Genomic DNA, 21096 nt, shown 5'->3' on the forward strand with positions numbered 1-21096 from the left:
ATCTTCCGTAACGATCGAATCGATCGAAGCAGGACATATGTAAGTAAGTACGCTCGCTAACCCTCGAAAAGGTGGTTGGTGCATCGTGTCCTTGAGAGTAGTATAGCGTCTGTCGTGATACGTGTAATGTAATAGATAAAACGTGCATGCGTTTATCTCTTTTTTCGTGTTTCATTTTTTTACGCATTATTATTATTTATTAATTTTATTTTTATTATTATTATATTATTACTACTATTACTATTATTATTATTATTATTATTATTATTATATATACTTTTATCATTATTATTTTTTTTTATTATTATATTATCATTATTATTTTATTTTATTATTATTATAGGCTTTTTTTTCGTCGTCCATGGACCATCGGAAAGTAGTTTCCTTGCCTGAGTGTGTGCGTGTGTGTTTATCTGTACATGTTCGACTCTATTCTATGGTGTGTTTGCATGTGTGTATGTGTGTAATCGCACACCATCTCGTCGGTGTAATCACCACTTCTTATCATGAGATTTTTTCTACTCTTGTTTTCTCTTATGGCAATTTTTTAAATTATAAGAGAACATATTTCGCTGTCGATCCCATCATTAGATTCTCCTCTCCTTTTCTCTCTCTTTCTTTCTTCCTTTCTTTCTTTCTTTTTACTTTTCCTCTTTATTTTTTATTTATTTATTTATTTATTTATTCATTTATTCATTCATCTATTCATTTTATTTCTCTTTAAAAGAGAAACGAATGAATAAATAAAAACGAAGAAAAAAAAGAAAGAAAAGCAGAAAGAAAAAAAAAGGAATAAGAAGAAGAAGAAAAAAAAGAAAAGAAGTTGCCACACTTGCCAGGAGATTCCGAGCACGCGCGAATTTTTAACGTGATACATAAGGATGGCCTTGAAACGTACGAAGAAAGTACTTACATACGTATGCATGGCTTGCATAAAGCAGCAACCCCCGTCGACAAATTTCTTATTTATTTCTTTCTTTCTTTTTTCTCTTCTCTTTTCTTTTCTTTTCTTTTCTTTTCTTTTCTTTTACTATTGTCCCATCTTTCCAACCTCCCTCCCACTCCACATCCATCACCCTTCCACCCTAACAACCCTTATCCATTTTTCTCATTTAACATCGTCCATCGAACGAAATGGTCCAAAATCTTTAAAAATATTTCACATACGATTATTATACAGCGTGAACTATACGTCATTAATTAGATAAATTTATTAACACACCTATCACCCTCATCATTCTCATCCCTCTCCCATCTCTAAAATCCACCTTGTAAATATATATATTTGAGTTTATGTACGTGTGTTACAAGTAAATTGCAAAAATGTTTTTATCAGACATCGAAGTTGTTCTCAAACCGAAGGATAAGCTCGAAGGGTTGCTTTCTTTTTTATTATTATTATTTATTTATTTTCGTTTTCTTTCTCATCCCTTGCATCGTCTCCTTTATTCCACCTTCCCTCATCTTCCCTCCTTTCATCCGTTATCGTCTCCCTTTTTTTACCCTTATTCTACGATCTTTCATGATATTTTAAGGGTGACGAAGAAACGATGGAGAGATTCTGGGGGTGTGGAAAAGAGGGAGGGAGGAAGGGAGAGAGAGAGAGAGAGAGAGAGAAAGAGAGAGAGAGAATAATTTTCTCAACGAATCGCGATCTTCGAAAAGTGTGTTTCCTTTTTTCTTCTCTTTTTGTTCTTTTTTCTTTTTTGTTTACCAGTTCCTCCTCCTTCTTCTCTTTCTTCTTCGTTATCTCTTTATTTTTTATTTTTGGTTCTCTCCTACTTTTTATAAAACTTTCTTCGACAATTATCCCCCATATCTTAAAGAAGATTAAAATGAGCGTGTACGATACAAGTGACAGACTAATTATTTTTTTTTTTTGTTTACGGGTGCTCTTTGTTTATACACGCGGGTGCTGTATATAGCCTTTTTGTTATGCGATTTGGTACTTTTTTTTTTCTCTTTTTTTTTTCTTCTTTTTTTTTCCTTTTTTTTTCATTTTAATTATATCCCATCGATATAGACATTCTCTTCGCACATTCTCTATCTCCGTTCGCCTCTTTCTTTTTTTTTTCATTTTGTTTGTTTTGTTTTATTTTGTTTTGTATTGTTTTATTTTGTTTTCTTTTCGTCACCGACTACCCTCTCCCTTAGTCATCGTAGTTATATAAAGTTGATTAGAAAATTAAAAAAAAAATTGGTGCGCGCCTGTGTGTGTATGTGTATGTATGTATATATGTATGTATGTATATATGTATCTATGAGAATAATAATTTTACTATTAATATATACAAGTATGCATATGATCGATAAGTCAGTCAGACGACTCGTGAGACGAGTTTGGGAGTATTTACGTATACGCTCGTTCGTTTGTTGTGTCCTCCTTTCTATTTTATTTTATTTTATTTATTATTATTTTATATATATATATATTTTTTTTTTAAACAACGAGAGATTAACTTCGAACATCGAATATGATCGGTAACGGACGATCGAACGGCCCTATCGATCGAGCCAATTAGATTGCTTTGAAATCAAATGCAATCTCTTATTTAATGTGTGCATAAGAGCAAAGCTCTATAACTCTAAATTCTCTCTCTCTCTCTCTCTCTCTCTCTCTCTCTCTCTCTCTCTCTCTCCCTCTCCCTCTCTCTATTTATCTATTTATCTCTTTCTATCTTTCTTATTTTACTTTCTTACTTTCCTTTTTTCTAATTCTTGGTATTCAACGCTACGTTCGATCGAATCATTCGCAAACATCATTCATCAACTGTCGTAATATCTTAAGAAATAGAACAAGGATATATATATATATATAATATATATATTATATACATATATATTATATATATACATATATTATATTTTATATATTATATATTATATATATAATATGTATATATCGACTTTTTCTTCTCGCAACCAGTCGATAACGTTATTACATTATTCACCATCTTCTTTCTTTCCATTTTTTTTTTCAATCTATTTTCCATCCCAACGACGATTATGGATCTTCACCGCTGCCATTTTTTTTTCTTTATAAATCTTTTCGTTCCATCATAGCAATATTTTCTATCCTTTCTTTTTGTTGTCGCTATTGTTGTTGTTATTGTTGTTAATAATAATTACATAAATTCTAGCGCGATATAATATATATATATATATATATATATATATATATATATATATATATCTTTATCTATAAATTCGACATTTATCGTTTGTCAATCTCTCTCTATCTTTCATTTCATCCTTTTTCCTCTTCTTCATTTTACTTTACTTTAATTTTTTTTTTTTAATTTTCCTTTCCTTTTCTTTTCTTTCTTTTTTTTCATTATTCTCTGGCTAACAATGGCCATCTCTTTTTAACTCTTATATTCGAGCAATTGCACGCATACATAAGGGACAATCCGACGTCGAACACGAGCAGAGACACATTATTTTCTTTTCGCAGGCACACGCATCTTTTCTTTTTTCTTTTCCTCTTTTTCTTGTTCTTTTCGCATATACATGGAATATTATCTCTTTTCCTATGTTGTGTGTGTATATGTGTATGTATATAATGTATATAATGTATATATATTTTTTTTAACCCATGCGCCGTAAAAACAAAGACTATGTTCGTAATAATAGTGCAGCTTATAAATCTCATCACTATCCTCATGCCACACCCACAGCCTCGACAAAATTTATATTAATACAAATAATTATATTATTTATATATATATATATGTATATATATATATATATATATATATATATATATATCACATACACTTAATTATTCCATTTCATTCTTACACTTTTATATATAGTGCTATATGTGTATGTACGTGTGTGTGAGTGTGTATGTATCTATTACTCTCTTTCTCCCTCACTTATTTCTTCAGTCGAACACACACGCGCACACACACACATATATATGTATATATATATATGTATATATAATATCCTAATCGTATATTAATACGTACACTTATTTATAATAATGCAAACAATAGCGTACGCTCACTGGTATACTCATCGCCGTCGCATTTGGTGATGCGACATAAAATGTACATGTATATTTATATATTTGTATATATGTACGTATGTATATGTATATATGTATATATGTATATATATATATACACACACATATATTAATTTAGAATTGTGCAATGAAGTTTCCTTTATTTGTTTGTATATTTATTTATTTATTTATTTTGTTATATCTTTAGAGCCATTAGTGCGACTACTATTGCTGCGGATGTGGTCGGACGAGTCGCCATTTTTGTTTGTTAGACATCGTAGATCAAAGAAAGGGTGCAAGAGAGTGCATTTTTGAATTCTCCTCTTTTTCGCATTTCGCTGACATGATACGATAATAATAATACGTTATTGTATATGTATGTTCGTATATATACACACGCACATATATACATATATGTATGTATGTATGTATGTATGTATGTATGTCCAAGTCATACTTATGTATCTTAACAAATGTTTGCGTTTACGTGGAACACTGACACATATGTGTATATATATATATATATATACATATATATATATATATATATATATATATATATATAAATATGTATATACAATCAGGCGTAAAGAAGAAAGGAGTTACGGGGGTCGCTGATTCAAATGGTATTAAGAGAGCGCTATGATGTATCGACAGGTAAAACTTTTGAAAAGCTTTTTTCTTCTTTCTTCATTCTTTCTCTCAACGTCACAAAACAGAGAGAAAGAAAGAACGGAAAAGACTTCTTCCTCCTTGAATCGTCCTAGCTCTTCAATGGCCGATGAACGTAGACGTACATATATTTCGCTGTGCTCGACGACGAGCAGGCTCGGAGTAAAAGATGGTGGTGATGATGATAACGATGATGATGATGATGATGATGATGATGATGACGATGATGATGACGATGACGACGATAATAATGACAATAATGATGACGATGATAACGATGATGATGATGATGATGATGATGGAGATAACGACGAGGACGAAAAATTTGTGGAAGAAGAACGCATTATAGTCATAGTATTCATAATAATAGTAATAGTAATAATAGTTGTAGTAATAATAGTAGCAGTGGTAGTAATAGTAGTAGTGTAGTAATAGTAATAATAGCAGCAGTCGTCGTCGTCGTCGTCGTCGTCGTCGTCGTCGAATATGAAATAGTTCAAACGTTGATGTGATCCTTTCGTTCGATGAATCGTATCGAAAAAAAATGTCGCGAGTTTACAGGACGCATTTTATACCCAAGAATCACCTGCAGAAGCTGCCGTTGAACTTGGTGGTATACTAACGGTAGCATTTCCTGATGTCCCATCTTGGACACCGATAGAGACGCCATCAGGCATCCACTGAGTGGTACCTGGCGTTCCGCCAGCTCCACCAGTAACGCTCGATACCGTACCGACCGGTCCCTGATTCTGACCACCGACAACACCAACACCACCGATACCACCAACACCAACACCACCAACACCACCACCACCACCACCACCACCGCTACCGGCGCCGCCTCCGCCACCTCCACCGCCACCGCCCTGGCCCACCCCCAGCTCGTATTGCCGCTTCTTTTTCTTCTCCAAGTTAACTTGCGCGTAGAGCGGCTCACCGGGTTTCGGCTGCTGCAACATACACACAAGCCAACGGTTAGTATACAAGCTCTGGGGGGGCTTTTTTCTCTTTTTTTTTGTTTCTTTTTTTTTTTTTTTTAATCGTTTTTCCCTTTGTTTTAGTTTGTTTTTTCGGCGTAGTTTTGCATTTATTTATTTATTTGTTCGTTTAGTTAATTGATTGATTAATTATTAATTTATTTATTTACTTGTTTATTTATTTACGTATTTATTAATTTTTTTAATTTAATTTTTGGTTCGTCTCCTCTCTCTTTCTCTCTCTCTCTCTCTCGCTTCTTTACTGTCTTTACTTTCCACTCTTTTTTTCTTGTTCCTTCTTTTTTCGTTTTGTTTTTTTCTCTACTTCTCTTTTATTTCTTTTCTTTTTTTTTTTTACTTCGTATTGTGTCATGAGTGAGAACGGAGGGGGTGGGGGGACCTGATAAGTGCATTAAGAAAAGTGCATTGCTCCGAAAGTTCTTTTTTTTTTTTACTTTGGTTCTACCTTTTTTTTCTTTTTTCTTATTTTCTTTTTTTTTCTGATAAAAAACTTTCGACAGAAACAACTTCTTATCCTGATCCATGGCAGGGACGGCATTTTTGTCGCGGTGGTAGCGAATGACCCTTCTCGTTTGACGTACCTCATCTCCCTCTTAATTTATTTATTTAATTATTTATTTATTTATTTATTTATTCTTTTTTTTAATTATCAATCTATAAACGCGATCGATATTGTTACATGGACATTATCGTTTCATATGTTAAGATATATATATATATATATATATATATATATATATATATATATATATATATATATATATTTGTATGTCGAGATAGAGTACTTCTAACGATTTAAATCAGATCCTATTGTTGTCGTTCTATAAATTATGTTTTGCGTTATTTAAGGATTTTCTGTACCGATATGTTCTGTCTAATGATTAAAATTTACGATCAATTCTATATATATATATATATATTCTATTTACTTACTTATCTAGCAAAGAAATTAATCGAAATGTATTAATACAGAATCGATGTGTGTGTGCGTGTACGAAGTCGGAAATGTTATTTTTCCTTCCTTTTTTTCTCTCATCCTTTTCATTTTTTTTTTTTTTTTTATCGAATGACAATCGAACGATCATCAATACATGCATAAATAATTAAAAAATAAAATAAAAATACATAGGAGTATCGTATTAGGATCATCGTTCGTTCGTGTAAATTACATACAATGTTAATAATATCTTTCACGTTATATGTATACAAATGTATTTCTAGAGCTTTATAAATATCATTAAATATATCGTGTGCTTATTATTTATTACAAATGAATCATCGTACGAATTCGCAATAAATTCATTATTTTAATGAAAAAAAGATTTTTATATGACGATTTCTATGAGAGGACAGAACACCTTAAAAATGTATTGTATAATTATCACATTGTTGGGGGTGGCGGGGAAAAGAAGAAAAAAAAAGAAACAAAAAGAAACAAAAAAGAAAAAGAAAAGGAAAATATCCTTTATAACACGTTGGCACTTATTCAAAAAAATTCTATAAAATATACATCCCATCTCCTAATATCGTATGTATGTATATATGTATATGTATTATATCTGCGTATACACACACATATATATATATATATTTATTTATATATATATGTGTGTGCGTGTATATGTGTATGTGTGTATAATCTAGAGCTACCTATCTAGAGAAAACTTTCTTTCCTTTTAAAATTCTCTTTTTAAATTATGTATATACTAATAAAAAAAAAATATATATATATATATGTATACTGTTAAAACTTTCTTCAAGTATAACATTATTCCCTTTCTACGTTTATAATTGCCAAGTACGATTATAATATTGGTTAAACTTGTTCTTATTTCTTTGTTTGTTTGTTGTTTCCCTTCTTTTTTTTTTTTCTTTCCTTTCTCTTTTCTTTTTCTTTTTTTATTCAATACGATACGCTCACACACACACACACACACACACACACACACACACACACATGTGTATGTATGTATCTATGTATGTATATATGTATGTATATATGTATATATAAAAAAATATCTTTATATATAATGCACTAATTATAATTAATTACGCTACTGCATATCATTACTTACAGATTGGTAAATCGTAGGTCGTCCAACGTTATTTGAATTAATATTAGCTCTTTGAATCGTTCGATCTTCGTATCTCGTACTTCCTTGGCTCGCCATTGGTCGATTCAATGTGCTACAATCATAGCTACATTTAACGTGGAATAAACGTTTTCAAATATTACTTTTGGGACTCTGCATAAAATTTAACGAAAACAAAGAAAACTCATAACTCACTACCTCTCAAAACAAAAAAAAAAGGAAAAAGAAAAAAATCAAAATATAATAAATCAAAAACAAAAAAAAATAAATATCATCGAGTAAATTTCAATTGTATTGTATAGAACTGAATAAAAAGCAGAGTCCCAGAACTAAAAATTAATTAACAGAGAGTATCTATCTATATATACATACATATGTATATACAGGGGATGAATATTTTCAAGTGTTTCAAATTTATATCACGAGAATAAATCAATTTAGAGGAAAAACAAATATTTTTCATTTCGAAGAGAAGCTGGTGATGGATGTAAATCGGTATCATTGATTTTACATTGAATAAAAATGGCTTCGGAGATCATACGAGATCGATCTTTAATTTCTTTAAAAGAAAACCTGCTCGTTTTTTCAATATTCTTGTAACTTATTTGATTATAATATTTTAACAAAACGCTATAATGAAATATATTTTCATTTTGAATAATTTACGAGTACTTTATAAGACTTTAAAATTACAATATCGCCGGCTTATGTACTTATATGAAGACATATCAATTTTGGAATTTAATATACATTAAAATTTAATAATACAATAATTAATGCGAGAAATACTCAGTTTTAAATGTCGTTTATAGGAATATGACAATAAAAAGATATAATTTTGTATTTAAAAATGTAAACGGGAGCTTCGTGTGATCTTTAGAATTGATTTACAAGGTCAAATCAATGATACCATTCTACGTTCCCTCTTTTAAGACAGTGAATTGTTTCGTATGAAACGTTTATCTCTAAAATAATTTGTTTCCCAGATATAAACTTATAATACTTTAACAAACTCACCTCTGTATATGTATATATGAAATATATATATATTAAAAAATATATAAGAAAAAAGGAAAGAAAAAAAATCATAAAATTTATCTCTCATGACATCGACGATGATCTTCATAATAATCCAATACCTGTTGGCGTTATTTGGCGAATTAGGTCCGGAGTTTCGAGCCGCGACAGTTTTCGTAACAAAGTCCTGTTCCTTCCAACCGTGTTTCTTATAAACGTCTCGTAATTCCTGATGCTGCCACATGGTGAAAAGGACTTGTCCTAGAAAATTGAAAAACAAATGAAATAAAATATTGATTTGTTTTATTTATTTATCATTCCCAATCGCTTCGTTTTAAAAATCAAATTAGTCTATCGAGATGAATGAATTTCTGCTTTCGTTGTCTTTTCTCTTTTCTTCTTTTTCTTTTACCTGCGAACTTGAGAACACGAGGTGTATATTTTTGACGTTGTCGCGTTATGTTCATAAGCCTGTCGACGCCACCAGCGTCCAACAACGATCGTGAAAATTCGGCGTTCTTTTTAATGACCTCGTTCAAAGTCGCAAGTACTGCTGCTATCGTATCGTCGCTCGTCCCCTGATCATGCTGATTATTTCCCGAGGGTAACTTCTGAATGAGATCTCTCATCGCATATTTACCAATTAACTCCTTATTGCGCTGATCTATCGCGAGATTTCTCAGGGCAGTCGCTACTGCGCAAACTACTCGATCCACCTGAGAAAAGAAAGAAGAAAATGAATGATACGAAGGAACGAGTAAATTCATTTGGTATAAAATTAGTATCGTAAATTCGTTTTATCGTGTGAAAAAAAAAAGAAAAGAAAAGAAACAGGACAATGTAGATATAATGTGAAATTTACAGTATTATTTATATTGTTCAATTATTAAAAGTATCATATATTGTTATATATGTAATTATAATTATATTGTAATATTATACTATAATTATAAGATAGTATAATATAGTACAGTAATAATAATAGTAGTATACTAGTATCAATAAGTATACTTATTATTAATACAACGTTACTTATATCAGTGTAATTTATACGAGTAATATATTATTTATAATCACGAATTATAATAGTGTATAATTATCGTACGTTACTATATATTTGTATTAATTTGAATGAAACTATAATATATATATTATAATAGCAATAAATAATATAATATATTTATTACACGAATTATACGAATTTTGGTTATTGTCTAACAATTAAATTTATATCAAACGAACAGAAATGTTTTACCTGTCGTTATGGAATAAACGAATGAATGAAATAAATAAACAAATGAACAAATAAATAAATAAATTGTAGTTGTTCTCGTAACAGAGATACGTACCTCCATCCTTAACAATTCGACTAAAATAGGAAGACCCTTGTCCTTCCTTACAGCTGCACGAATTTCAATGCTCGGTTGCCAGTAACAAGCAGCGAGATTTTGCAATGCTCCCGCTGCAGCTTCTAATGTTTCCGGATTAGAGCATGTCTGTAAAAGGCTTAAATAAGACTGAACGACTTCCGGTTGCCAAAGTAACTCCATCCCTCTGACGGGTTCCGTTCTTGGGCTCGTCGTGCGTGACGTTGCGTTCTCCTTTTGAACTGGTTGTCCATCCTTTTTCTTTTTACTACCACCAAAGCAACCCAAATTTTCACCTATGACAGAGAATCAAAAAAGAAGAAAAATTTTAGAAATTGAAAGCAAAAAAAATAATATATATATATATATATGTATATATATTTATATAAATATATAAATTTTTGTGTATATATATATAATATATAATATAATAATTATTATTATATATAATTAATATGTATATATATATATATATATCATATCGTATCGTATCGTATCGTCGTTCGTACGTGTCGTATGAAATATGATCAGGTATTATTATCTGATATTGGCTGCCATATTAATGTCAAAGACAGACAGATAGACAGACAGACACGCACGTACACAAATACAAATCTTTATCGACGTCATGTGAATTTTTTATTCGTACAAGAAATATGAGTGATGCGAACTAATATGTCATATGAATTGAACGTAATCATTAGCGATTCTTTTTTTGTGCAGCTATGGCTATTCTCTTTATTGGATTAGTATTTTTAAAAAGATATGTATCGATATTTGTAAGAATATATCGTAATAATAGTGACGGAATTTTTAATACTTCATTATTATTTATAACGGACATACATAATTTATAATTAATCTTTATAAATTTAATAAACGATTTATTCAACAAAATACGTGTCCATTTGATAGTTAATAAAAATACTGATCCAATAAATATAAGTGCTTTTTTTTTTCTTTGTCTTCTCCAGCCCTTCCTGATAATAGCTCTTTATTATCAACAATGTTAATAAATATCAATAATCATATTTACATTCGAGCTATTATTATATTTAGAAAATTTCATGCATATGATTGCAACGAAGATATGCAGTTTCTACGCAGATAAGATGATTCGTTTCCTTCGGTACTATGTTATGAATATATGTATGTATGTATGTATGTATGTATGTATGTATGTATGTATGTATGTATGTATGTATGTATGTATGTATGTATGTATGTATGTACATAGCCATTTAACTGAAAGCGAACTGAAAAATACATCGAAATACTGCCTACACTATGCCAATAATTATATTTTAAAGAAAAACTTTGAATATATACATAACTCGAATTGCTTATATATCGTTTGAATATCGTTAGTAAAAGCACGCCAAGCTTTGCAATTTTATTTATTAATTATTTTTCATTTTTTCTTTTTAGGCGGATATAAAATTAGCAACATGAATTTTGTTTACAAAGGTTACAATTTCACAAAATGCATATATACAGGGTAGACCAAAAGTTTCTAGATTTTTGTGCAATTTTACAATCTTAAGAAGGCAAGAAAAAAAAATTAAAAAAGAAAAAAAATGAAATAGAAACCAAAAAGAAAAGATAACGAAAAAGAAAAAAAGATAACAATAAAAATTAGTCTAACAAGACCTAGAAAAAGAGTGATCGATTTATAAAAATCACCTTGGAACTTTTTGGCCCACCCTTCATATACGTACGCGTGTAAATATATTTTTTTCTTCTTTTCTTTTGTTTGGAAAAAAAAATTTTTTTTTAATAAACTTAATGAGATTCATTATCCAAAATATTTTCACTCTCTCTCTTTCTCTCTCTTTCTGTTTCCAATGTAATTTAGGCAGCGTAATTTTTGTATTTTTATTTTCTTTTTTCCATCGCTGACATAACTTCCCAATTAGAACTATTAATTAACAAATTTAATAATTGAATTACTTCAATCTCGATATAATATAAAACGTTTTATATACCCAATGACAGTTACAATAATTATCGAATGAGAAATGCTTTGATACTTTAATTGAAACGTAGTTGTCGTTATTGTTATTGTTATTTACATGAAAGCGAAGTGCATACTCAAAAACAATTAGCAATTAGCCGACTATTCTTCAATTTGAAAAGGTATTATTTCGATTAATTATTCGTTTCTCCATTTCTATGTTGAAAAGAATAAACACATTGGCGTGATGTTTGTCGATTGCAGATGTGTTTAATAATGATAATAATAATAATAAAAAAGAATAAATAAAAAAAATAAATAAAAAGTTCTGATAATAAATAACAATAATAATAATAACAATAATAGTAATAATAAGAATAATAATGAAAAATATGATATATATATATATATGTCTTTCAGTGTGATAACGTTACTAAATTACATGTAACGATGATACATGATATATCGAATTTCTAATGTAATAAAGAATTTACTCTTGGATTTACACGACCCAACAAAAAAGAAAAAAAAGAAATTAAAAAGTTTCGATCCGGTACTTCGGAAGTTAAACCTGTTCTTTGGGTATGTTTGGTGGGCCGACTCCAAAAATAACATTTTTATAAATAGCATCGTATCAGCTCTAATTTTTGAGATAGAAAGAATAAATGAATGAAATGCTATGAAAGATGTTATAATAATTAATAAAAAAAAAGAAAGTTTATATTTTTAACTATAATTTTTTTTTCAAAACGAAAATGATATATAACATCGCGTGTATTTCTCATTCATGCATAATAATATTTAATTTTAGAATCTAATAGGATCCATTTATTTAAACGTTTTATATAATTAAAGGTCATGAATTTTTATGAACTATATACGCTATTATTATACCCTATCATCAAAATTACAGCTGATAGCAAGAAAAATTGTTATCATTTTTGCAATAAAGCGCCCTAAAAAATAGAACTAATTTTTTAAACACGAATATTTATTATGTTGGGCAGTGTTATGCGATGTGTCACTGAGATAACATTGAAATATTTATAGAACTCGTAATATAAAGAGCCATGAGAAAAACAAACATAATTTATAATTTCACTAAGCGAGGCATGCTTTGTGTGTGTGTGTGTGTGTGTGTGTGTGTGTGTGTGTGTGTGTATAAATATATATATACACACACACAATGCATATATATATTTAAAGAAAAAATAATAATTATTAATCTAATTTATACCTATATGAAATTGCAGTAATGTCTTACCTTGGCATAAACTGTATGCTAAAAAAATAAAAATTGAAAGAGATTTTTAATTCATGCCAAAGTCGAAAAGGATATTGTTCCTTAACCCTATTAGTCTTGACAATTAAATGAATATTTTTATATTTAAAAAATAAAAATTATAATAATAACAATAATAATAAATAAATAAATTAATTAATTAATTAATAATATTATAATAACAACAATAATTATTATTACGTTAAGATCTTTTAAAAGTATAAACTTAAAAGTATAAACTCTGAAAAAAGTATAAAGAAAATCACACGGTGTCACGTGATGGCTGTGTAACGAGTAATCATGTAAAACAATATTTTTTTTTGTGTCAATCCTTTGTTAAACCCATAAAAAACCTCTCTACCCTATCGACACGCGCTAATCCAAAAGTGTATTTATAATAAGAATATATGTATTAGATCAAGAGTGTACTATTTTCTTTTTTATAGGGAAAATTTTTTTTCTTCTTTTTTCTTTTAATCCTAGCAATATGCTATAACGTTTTGAATATTAAAAGTCTTCTACAAATGAATAATTCATTTACTGTAGCGACACTTTAATAGAATCATTTATGAGAGGACATGATTCATCGTTATGATTTTTGTACTCACTACTATTGTCACTAATTTCTACGCTAAACATCAAACACATTGATGCCTACATATTTATCAAATTTGTCACGTTGTTAAGAAAATATTTAAAACACTTGTTAATCCTATATATATATATATATATATATATATATATATATATATATTGCTTTAATGTCTTGTTTTAAAAAATATGGCCGAATATCTCATACATTTTAAATCCTATTGGTTTAATAAACGAATGTTTCAAATAAAAGTAGCTAAATTTTAAGAGAAAGAGAGAGAAATGTAATATTTATTACTACTATTTTATAAAGGGCCAATATTATCAAGATACGAAAGTCATAACAATATTTTTTTTTCCTTTTTTATGGAAATCGATATTTTAAGCCTAATAAAAGTTATAGAGAATATCAATACGAATCTAACGAGAACCTACATTGTAACTTTTAATCGATACTTCATCGAGTTATGGCGCTTTCAAGTTTAACAAGCTGTATAATAGCAATAATGTTCTTTATCGCTGTTCAAGATCATCGCACTTTGAATGATTACAATAAATATATAAACGAAAAAAAAAAAATTGAGAAAAAAAATTAATCGATTACTTTACTAATTATCAAATGATAACAAAAAAAAAATTTGATCGCTTTATTACAATTTGTTAAATTTCAAAGTACCATAATATCGATTAAAAGATACTTACAGATACAAGATGCTCGTTCGATTCATATCGATATTCTTTACAACTTTCGTTCAACTTAAAATATAAATTTCCATTTAATAAACTAATGACTTCGTATCTTAACAACAATATCTACTGTATAAATAACAATATGCAATACATATTACATATTATTTACTCAAAATCTAACAGCTTTATCTATAAAAGATATTTGACCATATCGATTAAAAAATGACTCACCCTGAGTATACTTCGACATTTTGTATAAACATATTAAAAATTATTAACAATTATCTCCTACTATAAATTGTACTGTCTATAATCCGTATATTTTACCTAGATTTTTCTTCTCTGTTTTATCTGTTTTTTTTTTTTTTATATACATATATATAATAATTTTAATAATTCAAAGAAGTAAAAATAAGAATTATATGTGTGTATATATATATATATATATATACACACACACACGCGTCTTGTTATATGTTAATTACGGAAATGTCCATGAATTAATAATGAATGGACAGACAGGAAAAAGGAACAGACAATTTTCTTTGTACATTTTTTTTTTCTTTCTTTCTTAAAGAAAACTATGCAAAAAAAAAATAAATAACGTTGGATTAGTTCTCACCTTTCACTGGTGCCGCAACTCTGTTCTGCACGGCCGACTGTATCGGATGTTTGTCGTAATTCGGGTCCTCAACTTCTTGACACCGATAACTTAAATTTCTTAAGATGCAGACGCAATTTTCCACTATCTTATTCCCAATGTTCGACTTTTCAATCGCGGAACGCACTACGTATAAAAGGGCATCCACGAGTCCGTCACATTCCCTTAACTTCTTTCTCGCGTATTCTCCAGCACTAGAGACGTTTCTTAAAACACCTGATGCATTTCGAAATACCGTCGACCAACATGTCTCGCCGCTTGAAGAACTTGGATCCCAGCCACTATGAGGTATTATTATATTCTTCACTACCATCGTCACTCCGTCGTCGATGATCGATCGTTTCAAATCCTGAAAAATATGTATTTTTCGTTTTTTCTTCTGTTTTTTTCTTTTTTTTCTATTACTCTTTCTTATTTCTCCATTTTCTTTTTCCTTTTTTTTTTGATTTTTTTTCATCAAACGAACGAACGAACGAACGAACGAATAAAAATATAATTACTCGTTTGAATCTATTTGATATATCGAATAGATTCTATGTATGTATATATATTAACGTATTAACGTTGTTAACGCCAATAGATAATTATTCCGGTTTATTAACACATTGTTCGACGATTATCAATGCGTTTAAACGGTTTCATAATTGAATCAACGTTTCGTAATTAAATTAAAAATTATTGAGTAATTGTTAATGTCTAATATATAATCAAATAATATACAATGTAATAAATAATAATTTATAATAATAATAATAATTTATACAAGTTGCATAGGTTTCGTTAATTATAATTTAGAACGATCAACATGTGCATATCTAACTGTGGAGAGAGAAGAAAAAATTCAAATAAAAAAAGAAAAGAAAAGAAAAGAAAATCTTGTTATAAAAACGATTGAAAGCGACGATTAAGACCAATTAATAAATATCTATTGTTTCAATTAATAATCCTTTCGCTACAATAAAATTGATTAACGATTTATGAGACAGTTGAATCACGGAGTATACACTTTACCGCAAAGAGCAACATACGATACTTCATATTATGCAAATTAACGGTTTCTTATTCAGAGTTATATGACATGAATATAGAACTTTCATAAACGAGAATAAAATGAAGGATAAGCTACGTTCACACAGAGTTCTTAATTAAAATAGAATTTAAAATAGAATTTCGTCTGTGGACGAGTATAGCAGTCAGCTTTAACGTACAGCGAGGATCGAACGTTAAATGACTATAGTCATGTTTGGTATACAGCGAGAATCGAACGTTAAACGACTATAGTTATCTTTGGTATAGAGAGAGGATCGAACGTTAAATGACTATAGTCGGCTTTGGTATACAGCGAGGATCGAACGTTAAATGACTATAGTCATGTTTAGTATACAGGAAGCGTTCGACGTTAAATGACTATAGTCGTCTTTGGTATACCTCGAGCGTTCAACGCGATAGCTCTACGGTCAAGTTTTAGTAAGGAAATGATTAAAAAAAAAGAAAAGAAAAAATAAGAGAAAGATACGTACTTCGCAAGAAGACAAATTCCACAGTACTCCGGTTACAAGTTCCTTTACATCGGCATCAAGCGTCATACGCAACAAATGAATCAGAGCGGGTACACCACCAGCGTTCTTTATCGCTCTCTTGTTCTCGTCGTTTTGCCTTCCGTAAGACAAGTTTCGTAACGCCCCACAAGCGTTTCTATAGACGTCGGGATCGTCATGATCCAATAATTGCACTAAGGGTGGTATACCTCCTAGACTACGTGTTTTCTGTTTATTCGGATCGTCCATATAACAAAGATGTTGCAAATAGGCAGCTGCATTAGCTTTGATTATATTATTTGGACTGCTCAGAAAACCGATAACCTCCGATAAATTAGGATCTCTCCATCTCATTGATTTTTGATCATCGTCCAAGGGCGATGCCATTCCAGGAACGACCGGATGACCGGATTGTAATCGTTGAAGGTGTACCTCGTCCTCGAATATACCAGGTGGTACACCAGACGACAATGGAATCGGATGACCTTCGTCATATCCGGGAACATCGTTAGGAACTGGCACTGGACCTACCCCAACGCCAGGACCGTATCCTACTGGTCCATATGGGGACGGAGATACGTAACCATAGGCCACTTTACTCTCATCTGCAATTACAACGTCGGGTTAAACGAAATGTTGCGCTTCTTATTTCTTCTTTTTTGTTTTTTGTTTTTTTTTTTTTTTCTTAGGAAAAGTAAGAGAAATCAAGGAAAAAGAAAACGAAAGAAAGAAAAAAGAGAAACATCAAACACGAAGCTGCTACGACTGATACTGCATTGCTGTTGCCGTTGTTGATGTTATTGTTGCTGTTGTTGTTGTTGCTGTTACTGTTGCCGTTGTTATTGTTGATGTTGCTGCTACGAAAAGCATAATTCACTTGCATTATCTTCATCGATCGAAATCCTTACTTGATACTCGAGGCCGAGAATAGATAGAGCGAAGGGATACGGTAAAAAAAAAAAAATTACATCGAAGTGACGAGTGTCGGTGAATGGGTGGTGAATAGAGGGTGGAGATTGATCAAAGGAAAGGGAAGTGAAAGGGATTATGAAATAATGCGACAAAACGTTGCTCGCTCAAACAAATATGCATGAAAATGAATGACACACGTATTTTATGATCGATACAAACTAACGATGATAATAATAAATAAATAAATAAATAAATAAATAAATAAGTATATATACATATGTGTAAATGCACGGATATGCGAAGATGATAATGAAATAAATAATAAATATAATGAGTGGCCCTACCATGAGGATGTTGTGAAGGCTCGCCGGAGTCATCCATATTCCATGAGTTGCTGATCTGATCTAAAAGTAACAGAAAACATCAAAGAACACGTCGCTGATAAGTGAAGTGAGATAAGAAAGTGAATTATGCCAATAATAATGTTCCTTCTCGAATCAAATATTTACAAAATATATATATATACATATATATATATATATACATATACATATATATACACGAACATATATGTGCGTATGTGTGTATATATATGTATATGTATATCTATATACATACATACATACATACATACATATACACACACATATATATATATATTTAGACTTATAGTTATACCATATTGATCTCCGGGACCGCCAGGACTTGGAGTGATGCGATAGTGATCTTGTAAAGCCGGATTAAGGCCTGGGTCAATGTCGTTGTAACCACCTTCGACGAATGGTGCTGCTTTACGCAGATATTCTATATATACATATTTGAAAAAAAAAAAAAGAAAAAAGTCATTATACTCTTACTCTTTCTCTTTCTCTTTCTTTCTTTCTCTCTTTCTCTCTTTCTCTCTCTTTTTACATATTAATATGAAATTCATATAAACAGTTCGTAATATTTAATCAACGTAATATAAAGTAAGAGACTCCAATTATTCGATAAATATGATCGAAAAAAAGAAAGATATTCTCTGAAATACGTGAAAATTGAAAATTGTTAAAATTCTAAAAACCTTCTTAGCTGCATAAACGTCATTTAATATTTGTAAAAACATTATTCTGAACGGAGTAAGGATTATTTAGATTATTAATATCAAAATCGATCTTTCCAATCTCGTTGTAAACTGAAACGATCTTTTGATAATCTGTAATAAATAAAATATGTACGTAGGAAAAGCTTTAAAAATTCTAACGCTTTACTGCAATACGATAGACGTTATTTAATATATCTATAAATTATTCTGAGCGAGATTGTAGGATAATATTCCTCCGACGAATATCCAAGAAAAATGGAGGAAAAAAAAAAGGAAAAGAAAGAGAAAGAGAGAAAGAAGTAAAGAAATAAAAAAAAAGAAGAAGAAGAAACGAGGAATAAAAAAAGATACAATTAGAAAAAAAAATAGAAAAGAAAAAAATTTTTACAAAGTTTAGCCTTGAGAATAATCAATTTTATGTAGAATGACCCGTATTGCTAATAGTCGGTTTATTTCTCTATGAAAGTACGTGAGATCGATTATGTACCATGCGGTGGTGATGCACGACTGTGCTCTGACGGACTATGCGGGCTGTGTGGTGAATGCGATCGTGGCATGTAAATTCCATGAGGACCTGGATAACCAGGTTGCGGAGGGTAGCCAAGGTATGGATCGTAATGGTCAAAACTGACCATGTATGGATCCGCTGGATATCTCGGATCAGCATGTTGATACTCTTGCGACATCAATGGCACCGACATGTAACTGACTGCACCTGGATCTGGTTCCATGTGTGAAACCTCACGCACTACTTTCGTCACGGTAGTTACCTAAATGATAAGCAAAATCAAAAATCAGAGAAATAATAAATTATTCCTTGCAACAAAAAGAAAAGAAGGATTTAAAAAGTAAAAAAGTTTTAAATTGGCTCTAAGTGATAAGCTAAAATGATAAACAGGATCAAATGTTGAATTAATAATAAAGCCCTTTATACAAAAAGAAAGAAAGAAAGAAGATTAGGTAAAAAATGTTGTATCGAATTGGATGTAAAAATTAGATAAATGATAAGCAAGATTAACGATTAGTTATTTAGTTATTTTTTGCTAACAGAAAAAAAAAGAATAATGTGAAAAATATCGTATTAAATTGACTCTTAAAACTCGTTTGTCGCTTATATTGCATTAGAAATAATCTATGATACATAACGTTATTGACGTGTTAGAAAATTTCGAAACTATCAACTCATATGCAAACGATTTAAACGAAAGGAAAAGAAGAAGAAAAAATAAAAAAGAAGGCACTCGATCATTGCTTTACAACCATTAGATATACTCCACAATTATATTTTAACGTTTCTAAATACAGTTAATGCTAATCAGGAATCATATCAATAACCTGCACAATAATCTTAATGACTGATGTAATTCAGAATCGGTTTCTAATGATTAATCCGCTAATCGTTTAATTCTCGATCTATTAATTATTCGCAGAAATCATTCGAAATTACAGATTCATTTTTAAACGAAACAAAAATTAGAACGTTCCCTTTTATCGTCCATAGCAATGAAACATCAAACTTTCAAATTTGAAATTCCTAAAAGCCAATAAAAAAAGAAAAAAGAAAAATACATACATATGTAAAAAAAAAAAGAAGAAAAAAAGAAAAAAAATGGAAGAATCCTAAAAAAAAAAATCGTGCAATCCCTGCCCTTCTAAAAAAAAAAAAATATAATAAACAAACAAACAAAAGTATCGTAAAAAAATCAGAAATGAAAATATTGCGAATATCGTCGACGAAAATTTTACTGAAACAAACATATTACGATTTTTATATTAAAGAAAGAAAGAAAGAAAGAAGGAAAGAAAGAAAGAAAGAAAAGAAAGTAAAAAAAGAAAAAAAGAAAAACGAACGAATTCTCGAGGGTAGCCTAATATTTAGATGAATGGAATCGAACATGACAGTAACGTCGAAATCTTACTTGCTGTGAAGTCTGTTGTTTATGAGTTCGGATGAGCAATGGATCCTCTTGGACAGACAGATGAGATGAGTGTAACGAATGTGTATCCGCTTGTCCGTTACTTCCATGATAGTCCGCGTCACTCTGTCCGCTAAAAATCGAACGAACGAACGAACGAACGAACGAACGAACGAACGAAAGAACGAAAGAACGAACGATGTACATATATATAACGTGAGAATATTTCTAATATTTCGATATATTTATATATGGAATGTTGTTTCATTTTAAACGATTCGCAGAAATATCACTTATAGATAGATTCTT

At 30.0% G+C, this 21096-nt stretch overlaps 1 protein-coding gene across 19 annotated transcripts in view; it reads right to left on the reverse strand.

The window, feature by feature from the left end:
* The window catches only part of LOC127069809 (catenin delta-2), a 69080-nt gene that overhangs the window by 13503 nt on the left and 34481 nt on the right, over positions 1-21096 (reverse strand). For 12 of the 19 annotated variants that reach the window (XM_051007296.1, XM_051007297.1, XM_051007298.1 and 9 more), the window contains 11 exons: positions 20791-20920; positions 19359-19641; positions 18466-18591; positions 18132-18191; positions 16858-17480; positions 15299-15686; positions 13378-13395; positions 10142-10455; positions 9205-9508; positions 8915-9053; positions 7758-7881 (listed from right to left, as the gene is read on the reverse strand). In XM_051007296.1, coding sequence (XP_050863253.1) covers positions 7758-7881; positions 8915-9053; positions 9205-9508; positions 10142-10455; positions 13378-13395; positions 15299-15686; positions 16858-17480; positions 18132-18191; positions 18466-18591; positions 19359-19641; positions 20791-20920 — 2509 coding nt within the window. Of the gene's footprint in view, positions 5635-7757; positions 7882-8914; positions 9054-9204; positions 9509-10141; positions 10456-13377; positions 13396-15298; positions 15687-16857; positions 17481-18131; positions 18192-18465; positions 18592-19358; positions 19642-20790; positions 20921-21096 lie in introns of all 19 variants that reach the window. The other 7 variants (XM_051007310.1, XM_051007306.1, XM_051007309.1 and 4 more) reach the window with 5 other exon arrangements.

The sequence above is a fragment of the Vespula vulgaris genome, chromosome 16, assembly GCF_905475345.1.
Source record: "Vespula vulgaris chromosome 16, iyVesVulg1.1, whole genome shotgun sequence".
NCBI lineage: Eukaryota > Metazoa > Arthropoda > Insecta > Hymenoptera > Vespidae > Vespula > Vespula vulgaris.